This window comes from Leptodactylus fuscus, chromosome 1, assembly GCF_031893055.1.
Source record: "Leptodactylus fuscus isolate aLepFus1 chromosome 1, aLepFus1.hap2, whole genome shotgun sequence".
Taxonomy (NCBI): Eukaryota; Metazoa; Chordata; class Amphibia; order Anura; family Leptodactylidae; genus Leptodactylus; species Leptodactylus fuscus.
Genome location: NC_134265.1, coordinates 65,401,206 through 65,417,994, shown reverse-complemented (window position 1 = coordinate 65,417,994; position 16,789 = coordinate 65,401,206). Strand labels below are relative to the sequence as shown.

General features: G+C 41.8%; 1 protein-coding gene across 5 annotated transcripts in view; it reads left to right on the top strand.

The window, feature by feature from the left end:
- MCTP1 (multiple C2 and transmembrane domain containing 1) overlaps positions 1 to 16,789 on the top strand; it is a 625,729-nt gene that overhangs the window by 549,510 nt on the left and 59,430 nt on the right. For all 5 annotated transcript variants that reach the window (XM_075271852.1, XM_075271845.1, XM_075271861.1 and 2 more), the window contains one exon: positions 4,853 to 4,906. In XM_075271852.1, coding sequence (XP_075127953.1) covers positions 4,853 to 4,906 — 54 coding nt within the window. The remainder of the gene's footprint in view (positions 1 to 4,852; positions 4,907 to 16,789) is intronic.

Sequence of the window (16,789 nt, the reverse complement as noted above, 5' to 3'; positions counted from 1 at the left end):
AACATCTGGTTAATGGGGGTGCTGGATATAAGCCCCTCACTGGTCTCACATTGATGACCTATCTATAAGAAAATATTTTTTCACATTGATGACTTATCTATAAGGCAGCTTTTTTTTGTCGCATATTTTGCTGCATTTTTTTGAGCCCTAGCCAAGAGGCTACAAAAGGAATGGTAAGTATATAAGAAACTCTTAGGGGGAGTTCACACAGAGTAACGTGCATCGTGATGTGGCACGTATATGGCGTGTGAGAGTTTGCGCACCGTAAAAGCTCCCATTGATTTCAATGGGAGTTAGGATCGTATACGCCGCATTACTTTGCGGCCTTGATTTTATATAGTATTATATAGGCTGGAGCATGACCCCCAGGACCCTTGCTGATCAGCTGTTCTTTGTGTAACGGTAATGATAAATTATTACAGCTCAGCTCTTATACGAATGACTGGGAACTGTAATGTAGTAACTCAGCGCAGCCCCTACACAGGGAATAAAGCTACCTGCTTCCTTTTCTGTTCTCCATATAGTGGCTGCTGAGTCCGACACCAACAACCCCCACTGATTTGATATAGATGGCCTATCCTAAGGATATATCATCAATATCATTATCCTAGACAAGTCTTTTGATCAGTGTATCACATATCGGCAGCCGCTGTGAGGCAGTCGGAACACTGTGTGGCAGCACCCTTAATTGTAATTGTGAGAGGTGTTGAGCGAGTGATCACTTGTACTCCCCTCCTCCCATACACTTTATATTACATATGTTGGCAGCCAATCTCCTGTTTACATTGGGACATAAGCTGCTAAAAAAAAATCCAAATAGTCAGCAAATAAGCATTTACTTGCTTGTCGGCTACACAGGGCAGTGATGGGGAAGAAGCATTTCGAAATAGCACTGATTCACCCAATTGTCAGCAGGTGTCAAAGGACCCATACAGTCCAGCTGTCTTGTCTTCTAATAAACCATATCCCTTGTGCCAGTCACATGACTTGGACTGATTTTTATCCACTGGAAACATACTTGCTGACATTTTGCGGATGGTGTCTGGAGATTTGCCTGCTCTTCTAAGAGTCCAGGAGGTCACCCCTTATTTTTTGGGGAGCTTCCAGGAGACAAGTGAAGGTTCCTATTAAATGACTGCAAGCAGAGATACTCCACATCTGGGATAGATAAAGTAAATGTAAAACTTCTAGTTCTACTTTTAGTACAATTTATATTCACAAAAGCCAGGACACGACTTTCTTGTAGCCGATCCGTGGGCCTCTGGTAGGGACGCCGCGATCCAGAAGATTAATTAAAGCGGCAGTCATTTTACTAAGACCGACAGGCATTAGCTGTGTGCAATGTCATGACATGAAATGATATATCAGTGTCCGCCAGAAGAGCAGCCATTAAGTAGCCCATTTCCTCACACAATCCCGGTAACAGCGCACTTTCCTCGCAATGCATGAGGGATAAAATAGGCAGCACTTTGAGCTGACATTTAAGCTGTCATTCCCAGCTTGCCCCGTGTTATTTTGACTGTAAGAATCGTTCCATCTCTTAACTATATGGAATCTGACAGGAGACTCAATAATTTCACTACTTTATAGAGTCATTCCATCCCCTCGCTGACCCCTCGCCTCTGAATTCCTTGATAAATGAAAACATTTACAAAAAAAACTCACATTCTGCGACAAAAATAAACTTCATCTCCCTCTCTTTTATATTTCCAAACTGCAAGATCATCTCAGCCTGACATATAATTTACTACCTTCACAGAAATCACCACATTTCTTATCCCTAAAGGTCTTAAGGGGTGATTTAAATGACCTTATCACCCCGGTTAAGATGGACAGGAGGCAGACAACATTATAATGTGCAGCATGTATCCTTGATAAACACCTCTATCATACCGAGGTGAACCGGCGCATTTATCCTGCAGGTCAGGACCCGCAAAGCTCTCTGGATGAGAATCTGAAAAGACTCTGAAGACTGTGCCAGCTTCTCAGCGTGCACTGAAAGCCGGTGTCAAGAATAGTAGCCTATTAAAGGCATCTGGATGGAACAAATCAAAATGGACAAAATAAATGGGGACAAATTTATCAAACTTTTGTGGCTGCAGCAATTACTGCAATTTTGTGACCAAAGTGTTGTCAGAATCAAGGTTTACATTCAGTGGATCCATTTTTTGTTAAATTGCTTTTTCTTTTCAATTTAATTCTGAGCAAGTATGTTTTGTCAAAGACTTCGGCGGCTTTAATGCAGGTAGAGAAAGGAAAATCAAACTCTGTGACTTGGAGCACTTTGCCGAGTTTTGCTCTCCGTCGCTTCATTTACAGATTTAGTAATTGCGCTATATATGAATATTATCTAAAGATCCAAATCTAGTGGCAAGGCGCACGTAATTATCGATATAGTGTAGACGTCTCCCATGTGCAGTGAAGCAGTTGAGCAACTGATATAACTTACTGTCATTTACATCAAGCTATGCTTCTTGTGTAAGGTCAGAATAGTATGGGGACATTGGCTATTCTATTAGACTAGAATATTGAGCTGTTTGGCATGTAGGGGCAAGTAATGGTTATACTGGACTCATAGCCTAAAAGTCCAATGTATTCAGGAGAATAGGGTGAAGAGGTAAAACATAGAGAGTTCTATACCTTAAGGAGTATGGACCTAGTTTTAAAGGACTTGTGAGCTGAGTGTCCACTGTAGTACTTTACATTGAACTCAATGATAACCTGTATGCAGTAGGCTCTATTACTCCCCCTAGTGGAGCCAACTGGTTATGTTTGAAATGTATGTTTTATCAAGAGATCTTTAGCTGTGTATCAAAAATACTGAACTTTCACTTACACGAACAAAGAAATTGTGGTGTTTCTTCCTGAAAGAGTCGAGGCAGAATGCTAAAATACATTGAAAAAGTTTATAAAGTACATTTTATTGTTTAAAGCTTTCACCAGAGCAGACATGCTTAATTCATGCTTTAGAATTTGTTGCAGCTAAAACTTACCCCTTATATGTCAATTGATCTGAGTTAACCGTGTCATAGATTCTGGTTATATTCATATAACTTTAGTGAGCTACATTTAACCACTGTGAATACAATTATAGAAATCACCTATGGTGCGTATCTATACACCTACAGTAAGTCAAAGGAGACACATAGGGGACAAGACAATCTTAAACAGGTCCTAACTATATAGTATTTTCTTTACTCTGTCCACTATCCACTGTAAAGACAAAAATTACACGTTCCAAGGAGAGAGATTTTCTGACCCAGTTTGCTCATTTCTCGGCAGGCAGTTGCTTCCCACAGCCAACCAAGCAGGGAAGTGGCTTTTATGGGATTCAGCATACATGTAATCAGCGCTTGACCCCATCTCTCCTGGCGTCAGCAATTCTGCACCGATTTCAGATATGCTTAATCCCAAGCAGTCACTTCCCCTGTACTCGATAGAAAGCTGCTAAAATGTAACCAAGGACCTGATGATGCCAATGTTCGTCCTTGTACCTTTATAATATGTATTTTTGGGACAGTGACAGCGAGCTCAGAGCATGGAAAGCTTTTCATTATTTTTGTGTTAACTGTGTGCCATCTGTCTTTCCCTAATGAAATAGGATAATGTACAAGGTTATGTTACAGTCCAGGAAAAATGTACAGAGATGTCACAGTACAGGGATAATAATACATAATGATGTCATACTATAAGGATAATACACATAGTGGGGACGCAGTGACCATACACAGGGATATGACAACATAGGGATAATACGTACAGCATAGAGATAATACACATAGCAAACCTACTTTCAAAGGACCGACAGAGGGACAGAATTTATAGCGTGTCCAAATTAACCCCACCCACTTCAACTTTGACCCCACCCATTTACCATCCATTTCTCTTTGTGACCCCACACAGCGTAATGCTCTCACCCTGACTTGTTATGACCCCACTTTATAATGTCCTCTTTCAGTTGTCTTTACAGCATAATGTCCTCCCCCAACTGCCCACCTCAGTATAAGAGAAGTATAAAGTCCCCTTTAAGTTTCTCTGCAGTATAAAGTCCTTCTCCTGGCGCACCCACAGTTTATTGTTCTCCTCCAGCTGCCCCACAGTTTAATGTTCCACTCTAGTTCACCCCAAAGTATGAAGTCCCTCTGTAGCTCCCCCGACAGTATAATGTACTCCTGCTGTTCCTCTGCTGTCTCTGGTTCCGAAGCCTTCAGGAGGCGCAATGTAAGTGACATCACCACATTGCACCTCCTGCTCCCAAGACACCAGGCGCAAGAGGGGGCCAAATGGTGAAGCAGGGAGTGGACAGCTCCCTGCTTCATCATTGTATTCATCTCATCTTCATCCTCCAAACTTACAGCCTGTTTTACCTGGGATCATGTAGAACTGAGGATTGTAGAGAGTATAAGGATGTATTCAAACAATGTGGTGGAATGTGGTAAAAGACCCTTTAAAAAAAACATATTTTTGCCAAAGTTTTCAGCACAATTGCAGTTTTCACAGGTTTTCTTTACTTTTTTTTTTTTGCATGTTTCACCTATGAAATAAAAAGGACACTGAAAACCAATGCATAATTCATGCTGCACTGCACCATCTGAATAAACCCTAATAGATAAGATAGATATTAATGTACGGTATATGAAACCATGCATTGAGCAAATAATAATGGTCCACACCAGTGTTATACACAAGTTTGTCTAATATATGCATTTTATTTGTATGCATTATCTTAATATTTTCTGTGTTATATTACAAATTCTCCTAAAGTTTTATCAGTCAAAGTGCATTTGGGAATTGATTGCCTTTTGCTTGACAGACATATACAGTAGTAACGTGCTGGCGTTTTTGTCCGCAGGTAATGGAAGACATGCTAGAGGACGAGGAAGAGGAGGATGACAAAGATGACAAGGTAATTATCCCTGTGTACACATGGGTACCTGAGGTTATCAGAATGTAAGCATGACACAGGCAGAGGGAAAAGGAATTGAAAGGTTTCAGGCCAGAACATTGGAGGCTCTGTTTATCATTCTAACAATGCCCCTGTACGGCGCGAGCTGGAAATTCATCTTTTTCTTTTTTTTCTTTTTTTTGTCTAGAGCTAGGTCAACTATTTTATTTCTGCCAAGAACAAATATCATTCCACCTGTCTGGAATGTGATAGCTCTTCTGATGATAATTGTAATAACTGTTTATGAAGGACGATATATGTGTCCTCCTGCAAAGTTATACCTCTAACAGAGCTGGTATATAAAGGAGAGGATTGACTATGAAGAGAATGCCAGCGCTGTATATCAGGGGGTCTTTGTGATGGCACAATAAGGAGTAGTTCTCCCTCGTGGTGTCTTTGTTGTACAGGGCCATCACTAGAATGCCATTCATCCCATATTCAGGCCATGGTGACACGTTTCTTAAATGTCAGCCATTATACTGTATAGTACAACCAGTGGAAGCAGCCTCTATATTTGATGTGTTACATTTACTGTGCTATACTGTAAACTACATTGAAACCAAAGTAATATAGTATTGTATAAGGGCAGGGTAGAAATATGGAAAAGGGTGGCATAAAAAATAGGTATAGGGGACTGTAGGAAAGCATACCTCCCAACAGTCCCGATTTCCGCGGGACAGTCACGATTTGGGTGACATGTCCCGCGGTCCCGGTTGGAGGGAGGTATGTCCCGATTTCAACTCAGATCTGCGTCCAGAGGACGCAGATCTGAGTTGAACACATACACGGCTGAAGCAAGGAGCTGACACAGGTCAGCTCCTCGCTTCGCCGCTGCCCGCCTCTCTCCCTGACACACGCGGCTGAAGCTGCTCGCGTGCTCGCTTCGCCGCTGCGTCTCTCTCTCTCTCGCTGACACATGCTGCCGCCGGCTCCTGGCTTGTAGACGCGATGTACAAGCCAGGAGCCGGCGGCAGCAGCGAAGCGAGGAGCTGACACAGGTCAGCTCCTCGCTTCAGCCGCATGTGTCAGCGAGAGAGAGAGAGACGCAGCGGCGAAGCGAGCACGCGAGCAGCTTCAGCCGCGTGTGTCAGGGAGAGAGGCGGGCAGAGAGCGGCGAGGGAGCGGAGGAGAAGGTAAGTTTAATGTGGAGGTGGAACGTGAATCTGGGGGCAGATGAAGGAGAGGACGGCATGACACTGGGGGCAGAGATGGAGAGGACGGCATGACACTGGGGGCAGAGATGGAGAGGACATGAATCTGGGGGCAGAGATGGAGGGACAGGAATCTGGGGGCAGAGATGTGGGACATGAATCTGGGGGCAGAGATGTGGGACATGAATCTGGGGGCAGAGATGGAGGGACTTGAATCTGGGGGCAGAGATGGAGTGGACATGAAACTGGGGGCAGAGATGTGGGAACATGAATCTGGGGGCAGAGATGGAGGGACATGAATCTGGGGGCAGAGATGGAGTGGACATGAAACTGGGGGCAGAGATGGGGGACATGAATCTGGGGGCAGAGATGGAGAGGACATGATTCTGGGGGCAGAGATGGAGAGGACATGAATCTGAGGGCAGAGATGGGGGACATGAATCTGGGGGCAGAGATGGGAGACATGAATCTGGGGGCAGAGATGGAGAGGACATGAATCTGGGGGCAGAGATGGAGGGACATGAATCTGGGGGCAGAGATAGAGGGACATTAATCTGGGGGCAGAGATGGAGGGACATGAATCTGGGGACAGAGATGGAGGGACATGAATCTGGGGGCAGAGATGTGGGACATGAATCTGGGGGCAGAGATGGAGAGGACATGAATCTGGGGGCAGAGATGGAGAGGACATGAATCTGGGGGCAGAGATGGAGGGACATGAATATGGGGGCAGAGATGTGGGACATGAATCTGGGGGCAGAGATGTGGGGACATGAATCTGGGGGCAGAGATGGAGAGGACATGATTCTGGGGGCAGAGATGGAGGGACATGAATCTGGTGGCAGAGATGGAAGAGGGACATGAAACTGGGGGCAGATGAAGGGTGTATATGAAACTGGGGGAGAGATAGAGGGGGGACATATAATTTATGGGTGACTGTAGGAGGATTATACTGTGTGCGGGCACATGAAAAATTAACGAGTGGGCGGGGTCAACACAAATGTGGACGTGGCTAAATTCGCTGCGGCGCGCTATGCGCACCGCACATTTTGTCCCTCTTTCGGTTCTTCAAAAGTTGGGAGGTATGGGAAAGGACTGCTGTTTTTAGTGTAAAAAAAATAGGGGCCTACTTCCCAAATATAAACTCCCTACCAGATGGATCTGCATAAGAGACTGGACATACCACGTCCCCCACAGCCATCCAGAACCTCACTATGATATCCTGCAGAAACTCTAAAACAAATGCGACTGATTGATAACCATCATGTTTTAAGACCCTTTAAAGGGTTGGACATTGACAGGCTATTTACCTATAGGTGGCCCTGGAAAGATTGTTTTCTTCCTTCTGGAGGAGAGATTTTTTCTTACTCTAAAATATAATACCACTGCTAAAGTGAGGAGATAGCAGTCCTACATAACCAATTCTTAATGGATATATATAATTGGAAAATTGTATATTGTTCAAATCAAGATGAAAATCAAACACAAGTTGTAATAATTTGTGGTGACTTTGAAAAAAATTGTTGACCTCTATGTCTAAAAAAATAATTTAAGGGAACCTGTCAGGTGATTTATCCACCATAAATGGGCCCCATTATGTGCAGAATGAAAATAATCCCTTTCCATTGTTGCCGCTCTGCAATATTTCTGTTGCAGAAAAGTGAAGCTCTTAATGTTTAAATGCATAAAAAGTCATCATATGAAAATGAACCTAAGTAGTCGCAGGCGCGGGGAGCATCTTCAGCCTAGTCACAATGTCCACTTGTTAGTCACATGATTGACATCTCCCTCACAGTGCCCACACCGACTGTAGTCAAAAGGCAGGTTTTATGTTTTCCAACATTTATAACTTTACTTTACTGCAGAAGAAAGATTGCAGTGGATCAGTATCCTCTCCACATATCAGAGAGCAGGCCTAGAACATCCTCCCGTAGTCGCCAGTATGTCATCTTCATACTTCAGGTTCCTATCAGCCATGTGGCTGCTGTAAAGCAGATCTCCAAATACATTTAACAGCAGCTCAGGCAAGATGGCTGCCTGATAAATACTATAAACAAAACTAGAGAAAATACAAATTTTAAAAAAGAATATACTGTAACAACTGATTTAGTATAAATAGGAAATTAGAGATGAGCGAACACTGTTCGGAACAGCCGTTCCGAACAGCACGCTCACAGCACGCTCCCATAGAAATGAATGGAAGGTGCTTCCATTCATTTCTATGGGAGCGTGCTGTTCGGATCGGCTGATCCGAACAGTGTTCGCTCATCTCTAAATAGGATAATTCCATATTTACTGGGAATGTTCTTTCAAGTGAGTCTATCAAGTAGGAAATGCCTCCCTAACCAAAAATAGTGAAGTATAAGGGCCATTAATAGGAGAACAATTGCACCTTTGTGGCCACAAACTGATAATCATTGTTTTAGGGATTTGCCAACAGACAGCTGTGAAAGAAGCAAAAACTGTCAGAAGCAGAAAATGTCAGTCAAGGCTAAAAGGACAACATTGTACATGAAGTAATTTAAAGAGGAGAGATGAGACTGTACTAGTTGCCATCTGTAGGCAAATTAGCCCCACCCCTAGTGCACTTGCAGACTGATTTGCATAGCCATAAAATATGATGATCTCTGCATTGCTTCTTAGGATCGTGACCACAATTGCTATTATTAAAGGCCCCATACATGTCACTATTATTGGTTGGGGGTTATATTAGACCTGATAGAGACTCTTTTACGTAGATGACTTTTGCCATAATATAATCAAAATGCTGAAATATTTTATTCTTCACTGTCCCATTTTACTAGTAAATATCTCTAGTAAATTCTGCCCAATATCAATGTATTTTATTTTGGTTGCATAGCTTCTAAGAGTTAAATTTTTAGCTTCTGTGTCGACACATGACCAATTCAACTATTGTTAAAAAAAAAAGAAGAAAAAAAAAGCAGAGAAAAGAGGAGCAGAAGAAAGAAATACAAGCCTGTTTCCACAATTCATTGTGTCAGGATATGATAGCACTTGCATTAGTCATCCTTGAGGGAATATGAAAACCAGAGGGAGGAAATTAGAGTGACCTTGTACCACAAAAGCTATGGATTGTGCTAGCAGGACTACTTTGCAGCACACAAGAGCGTAGTGATAAAGGTCTGGAACTGTCTGCTTTTTTACAATACCCCAAATCTCTCAGCTGCTAGAAGAACCTTCAAAAGATGAGATGTTACAATTAAACTTTTGAAGACTGTTGCTTATATTCATAAAAGTACTGAAAGGACTTCTGCAGCATGACTTATTTTAGGAAGGTTTACCCATCTTAAAAAGCAGATCTTTGTAGTAGTCAAGTATAGTAATATTAGCCAGGGTTGTCAGATTATATCATTATAATATATAAATAGTGCATAGACTTAAAAATTGTTTATCTAGGTATAGTGGAGACTCGAGATCAGAGGTGTAGCTAGGGATTCAGTACGGGGTTGGGATGGACAAACATATCCAAGTGGGCCCCCAATGAAGTTATACTGATATTATCACTATAGTGGTATATATGGGCTCTACGCAGGGCTCTGCAGAACATTTAGGTGTAGACAGTGCAGTTACATTTAGTGACTTACAGATGAAGTCTCTAACAGATTTGTACTGGGGGGGGGGGGGTCCTCGTAGCTCAGTGTCATCGCTGGGTGGTCAGAAAAGCCCCCTCTAACAGTACAAGGCTATGGACAAGTACAGTCTAGACCAGGGGTTCTCAAACTGCGCCCCGCCAAGCACTTCTGTCTGGCCCCGCCGACAACGCCGGCAGGCATGCATTTATAATGAAGCTCCTGGGGAGCTCGGGCCAGTCCATGGGGCGCACTTCACTTTACCTATTGGAGGGCACCGCTCCCGATGTCTGAGCGACCTGCTCTGCCTCCGGCCCACTGTTTAAAAAGTTTGAGGACCCCTGCGTCTAGACTGTCAGGAACGCCCTTCTGACAGTGGGCAGAGACCGATGCCGAAACTAATGCCACTGATATATCCCTGGACACATAACGGGAAAGCCGACAGTGCGCTGAATTCAGCACACTGTCGGCTTTCTAGTGGTAGACCGTATGTGTATGAGGACATGAAAGGTCCTCTGTAAGGCCTGTTTACAAGAACCTGATTACGGTCAATATATAGACCGCATTGCCAAGCACAACTGCGGTATGTACTAACAGATGTCACTACGGCACTGAGATTATGTTGTGGGCTTCAAAATTACCATAGCACTACTATATTTGAGATGGTATAGCAGACATGTTTGAGGTCACAAGCCGAGGGTCAGATCAGATCAAATACAGGAACACCTTACACCAGGTCTAGTGAGATAGAATTGTATTGTTCAAGCACAATACAGGGGGCTTAGCAGAGTTAAATAGTGCAGGGCAAACAGGGATTGGTTATAGAAACAATTTACTGGTGTAAGGGCTGGCCCTGTAGAGACTGAGAGAGCAGATACATACAGGATAGGCAGCACTGACAGCAGAGGGAAAAGAGAAGGGAAGGGACTCAGGAATGGAGAGGAGCAAGGTGTTAGGTGGATGCAAGGACAGCAGAGAAAGAACATTTGTGGCAGCTAACCACCATCATTACATTTGGTTGCACTACCAACCTACAGCAATTCCCTGTAAAACACATCACAATAATGTTAAATTCCCCTAATGAGTCCTAGAGGGGACACATTGGCTTGTCCATGTCTATGAGGATCATTACAATTCCACCAAAAAGGGACAGGCTGCCCTGCTACAAGTAGTCCTATTCAGGACAAACAAGGCCATTCTGGTGGGCTTGAACCCCACATGGTCACATCAGATCTGTGAGTGCATTTTTCAGATCTCAAGTATACCTTTTCGTAAGGATGTAACTATAGGTTGTCTTTGATAGGATAATCAGAGCCAAATAATAGGTCTCACCACATGGTCGCCATTAGATGTGTGGGAAACCTTTACACCATAAACTTTTTTTACCTCTTTACAATGCAAACAATTTTTTAAGCCATGGGACACCTTTAGACCCTAATTTCTCTTCCTTCTTTCTCCTACTTGGTCACCACCAGCAATTCCTATTTTTTAATTAAACTACCTGGTCGCCATTAGACTGGTATGGACAACATCTCCTGAAATCTGTTAGTTGTAAAGTGATAGGATATTATCCCAATAACTGCTAAAATCTCAAACGCATTATAAGGCTACAATAATCCTCTTACCTGAATTGCTTTTGAAAAACTTGCCCATTTGTCTGGCGTGTGAGCCACGGTATACAGTGGGATAGTGTTTTAATTGTGTACTTAAAAATGTACGCTTTATATATCTGCTTGCCCTGTAGATTTTTCACATCATATCTCTTAGACATAAAGGAGTTCAAAGAAGGCAATAATTAAATGGCTCCTTACAACATAGCTTCAGCCATTAAGCAGCATAGATGAGGCTCATGTGATGGCTCCTCACATCTTAGCCCTCAGCCATTAAGGAGTATCGAGAAGACTCAAGTGATGGCTCCTCACATCATAGCTCTCATCCATTACAGAGAACAGTGAAGGCCCATATGATGGTTCCTCACATCTTAGATCGCAGCCATTAAGGAATATGGAGAAGGCTCATCTGATGGCTCCTCATATCATATTGCCCATCCGTTAAGAAACACCTGGAAGGCTCATGTGATGGCTTCTCACATCGTAGTTCCTGACCATTAAGAAACACAGTGAGACTCATGTAATTGTTCCTTACATCATGGCTATCGGCCTGTAAGCAGCACAGTGAAGGCTCATGTGATGGCTCCTCACAATATACAGTCCTATGAAAAAGTTTGGGCACCCCTATTAATCTTAATCATTTTTTGTTCTAAATATTTTGGTGTTTGCAACAGCCATTTCAGTTTAATATATCTAATAACTGATGGACACAGTAATATTTCAGGTTTGAAATGAGGTTTATTGTACTAACAGAAAATGTGCAATATGCATTAAACCAAAATTTGACCGGTGCAAAAGTATGGGCACCCTTATCATTTTATTGATTTGAATTCCCCTAACTACTTTTTACTGACTTACTGAAGCACAAAATTGGTTTTGTAACCTCAGTGAGCTTTGAACTTCATAGCCAGATGTATCCAATCATAAGAAAAGGTATTTAAGGTGGCCAATTGCAAGTTGATCTCCTATTTGAATCTCCTCTGAAGAGTGGCATCATGGGCTACTCAAAACAACTCTCAAATGATCTGAAAACAAAGATTGTTCAACATAGTTGTTCAGGGGAAGGATACAAAAAGTTGTCTCAGAGATTTAACCTGTCAGTTTCCACTGTGAGGAACATAGTAAGGAAATGGAAGACCACAGGGACAGTTCTTGTTAAGCCCAGAAGTGGCAGGCCAAGAAAAATATCAGAAAGGCAGAGAAGAAGAATGGTGAGAACAGTCAAGGACAATCCACAGACCACCTCCAAAGAGCTGCAGCATCATCTTGCTGCAGATGGTGTCACTGTGCATCGGTCAACTATACAGCGCACTTTGCACAAATAGAAGCTGTATGGGAGAGTGATGAGAAAGAAGCCGTTTCTGCACGTACGCCACAAATAGAGTTGCCTGAGGTATGAAAAAGCACATTTGGACAAGGCAGCTTCATTTTGGAAACAAAAATTGAGTTGTTTGGTTATAAAAAAAGGCGTTATGCATGGCGTCCAAAAAGAAACAGCATTCCAAGAAAAACACATGCTACCCACTGTAAAATTTGGTGGAAGTTCCATCATGCTTTGGGGCTGTGTGGCCAATGCCGGCATCGGGAATCGCATCATAGTTTTGCGCCATTAAGAAGCCCGGTGAAGGCTCATTCACCGTGATTTGAATCTTTTGGCCATTTATAGTGGGCACAGGTGCACCTATTATGTCCTCTTATACTTGCTGCTCTGTGAGTTGACAGATGCCTCTAGAAGAATGGACCTGCTAGTACACAAGTGGTTATATATGAGATGAGAAGACCATTAAACATTGCTTGTTCAGAAACAGCAAATCTAGTTCTCATTTAACAAGTCAGTGCGAAATGGTAATCGCCGACCTTCTGAATTATGTTATATTAAAAGGAGGCCGGTGGTTAAGAGATGAGAAAAACTGTGCCTTAATTTATGCCCTCGACCTTTGCTTCTAGTAGAGATGTATAGTTATATAACACAGTAAGAACTTACTCTTTGGCAGAAAGCATTAGAAATGTCAAAAAACTCAGTGTGATTTGTTATCCCCCGAACAATCTCCTGTATGCACTTACACTTCAATAAGGATGGAGACGTAATGCTCCCAGATGACTTGACTAGCTCACAGTTGGAAATCAACAGATTGGATGAGAAATCCCTATAGAATGTTCTGGTTTCTTCCCATCCTTCAAAATTCATCAAATTATGATATGGGGAAAAGCAGCATATGTGAGTCATGGTTCTAGTGTTAAGTGGTAATAAGTATCCATGTATGGCAATAAATAGACAATTTATTGCAAAGGTCATTGCGATCAGTTGGCTGTATTTTAAGTCTCTACAAATTGAACATAACCGCTAGGACTTAGCGTAGATAATAGCCATTGTTTTATTGCTATTTTCCTTGTTGCGGGAGCTTTGGGTATAGTGAAATTCTGAATATTAGTAGCATCTTATTAAAGGGAACTTGTCATCTATATTTGCTTTACTAAACCACCAATTGGTTCTTTGGACCAATTGTTTTAATATCCCAAATATTCCTATAGAAAACCTATCCATGCCTGGATATAAAAAAAAAAAAAGATAAAAAAAAAAGTCTTTCCATGCATACAGAGGTGACTTTGACGACCCTTACCAGACTAATTTCTGCTGTTCCTGATGCATGTGCAGTTTTGCAATGAAGCTAAGGGTCCATTCACACGGAGGAGAAAAAGGAACCCATTGAAGTCGATGGGAGGCTTTTTTTCAGCGCTGAAATTCCACACCAAATTCCTCACCATTTTCCTCTGTGTGAATGGACCCTAAGGCTGTACTGTTCACCTTCACTGTGCATGCACCCAAAATTCTGTGAAAACTAAGTAGTAATACCTGCTTCATTGCAGGACTATGCATGTATTGGAAGCATAAACCTCTGGGTGACTGTAAGAATTTTCACCTAAATACCCAAATACTCTATCTCAAACACAGACAGGACTTAACGAATTCGGACACTAAGACCTGTTGATGGTCTAATATCCTAAATTTACGTGAGGGGTTCCCTTTAAGTAACTGTTCTTTTGTCTCTTCACCACATTGTTAATTCTGTATATGATCCAACTTTAGGTGTATCATTGGTAAAGTTGGCTATATATAGATGTCTTCCACCAGCTGTTTTTTGCCGGCCTACATATTGACATTTGACTTTGTCCTTAATAACAAATGATGCCTGACATTCGTTTATTCCCCTTGAGAACAAAAGATCTGACATGTTTAAACCCCACATGTATATCCTTTTTCCCCCCTAATATCGGGAGAGTCAAGACATTCCCCTACACAATAGATGGTCACCCCCTTTGTTTTATCAACATTCATCTATGGCCAGTGTGATAAGGTGACAGGCAGAGTTCTGGAGTCCAGATATATCAGCTCCAGGTTTCTAACATATGTGTGGTCCACGGCGGATCTGGAGAAGGCCTCAGCCTAGATCCATAGGATCCTGGACTCATTACTGGACCAGAAAAGGCTGCAGCTCCTGCATTGCAGTGCAGTTCCATGAGGTGAAAGGAGGTGTATGGTCCTGTCCTGTAATCCTGAGTCTGGTGAGACAATATTGTGCTTGTTTTGTTCATGTGACTAGAATTAACCCACTGTATAGTTAGGTTATCAGTTCTGTTTAGTTAGTTGCTCAGACGAGCAGGTTTTTATTTTGTTTTTGCCTGAAGTTAAGGCTGTATTTTGTTTTGCTCATTTTGTGCCTGAAATCAAGATTTATTTATTTTCCTGTTTTCTAAATAAACTAATTTGCTGCATATTTTATGTCCCCGTCTTGACTGTTTGGGTCGGCACCACTGCTTCTACCGAGCTAACTTCTCCACACCAGCTTAAGTGGTCTTTACCAAGTAGAGTCTAGGGCTTCATAAAAGGAAGTATATAATAGTTATAAATACTGATACTTAATATGAGTTTTAGGTAAAGACATTAGAGAGATTTTACATCTGCTCAGGATGGTTTCCTTTGCAGGAATCATTATTTTAATGTATTGTAATGTTTGATTCCATAAGTATATCTCTTTAAACACATCATAACACCAAGGGATGTAGACAGCAAATCGATAAAACTCCACCATTCACCTAAAACATTGACTTTTTGTGATCTCTGAACATGAGCCTTTGTCAATTCAGACCAATTCATTTCCCTTCACATCAAAGACGCGTTTGCCAAATGACTGGATTTTCTTTTTATGCAAGGTGATAACTAACACCAAGTCATCCATGTGTATATGTGCGCAATGGGGTCCTTGGCTGTCTGCGGTTGGCAGAAATTTGGGGGAATCCCAGACTATAATCCAATATGGCTGTCTATGAGAAAATGAAGAATATCATAAAAAGGTTCAAACAATATTTCATTGATTAGCTGTAAAATATAAATTATATTACAGAAGAATATAACTGAAATAAAAAAATAAGCATTAGCTAGTATATGACCAAGTATTATAAGACTCAGTAATGGAGTAAATACATCTGAGAATGCTGCAAATAGCACATATGTCGTATTTACAAACATATTACTGAAAATTTACATATTTTTTTACTTCGGACACCAACAGCCACAACATTGTAATGCACAGATCATGAAATTTCTGACCATATGTTACCAACTAAATGTGCAACACATCCTACAACTATTTTCCTATAGATAATGTAGCAAATATATAAAAACGTGTAATAACATGTTCATAAGTATATGACAGATTCCACAGTATTGGTGCTATTTATAACACTTATTTATCCATGAACCCTAACACTGTATATCATGTAAAGGGATTACTAAGTACTTTAGATCTAATATTTAACACCAAGTGCTGCGACTTCATAATGTACAGACATTTCAGGGACCATGGCTGTATGCACAGAATTTGGCAGTAACACATGCACATCCATGTATAGGTTTGTGCAACATATAGTAAAGCCCTAGGGGCTCTATCATTGGCAAAAGTCATTTTTAACTAAGCACAAACTTGCATAGCCTTTAGGAAGGCTATTCCACACATACCTTTTGTATGTAAATTGCCTCAGTAGTTTTTGAATGAGCCCGTTTTTATCCACATGCTAATTAGCCTCCACCGTGCACCCCAGAAGTGTCTGTGAGCACCGTCCGCTATTCTCTACTATGGGTGTGAGAGCAGGGAGATGAGTCATCTGCATCAGCAGCCTCTCTGCTCTCACACCCATAGCAGAGAATATAAGACAGTGCTCGCTTCTGGAGTGCATGGTGGAAGCTAATTAGCATGTGAATAAAAAAGGGCTCATTCAAAAACTACTGAGGTGATTTACATATAAAAGGTAGGTGTGGGATAGCTTTACTAAAGGCTATGGAAGTATGTGATTAGTTAAAAATGACTTTTCCCAATTATAGAGCCCCTTTGTTTTTGGTCACCAATGTCTAGTGTGTGTATTAGATCATATAAGAGAGGAAAGAGGGAGATACAGCTGCAGTCAATGTTTTACTGTAATGTGCGTTTAAATATA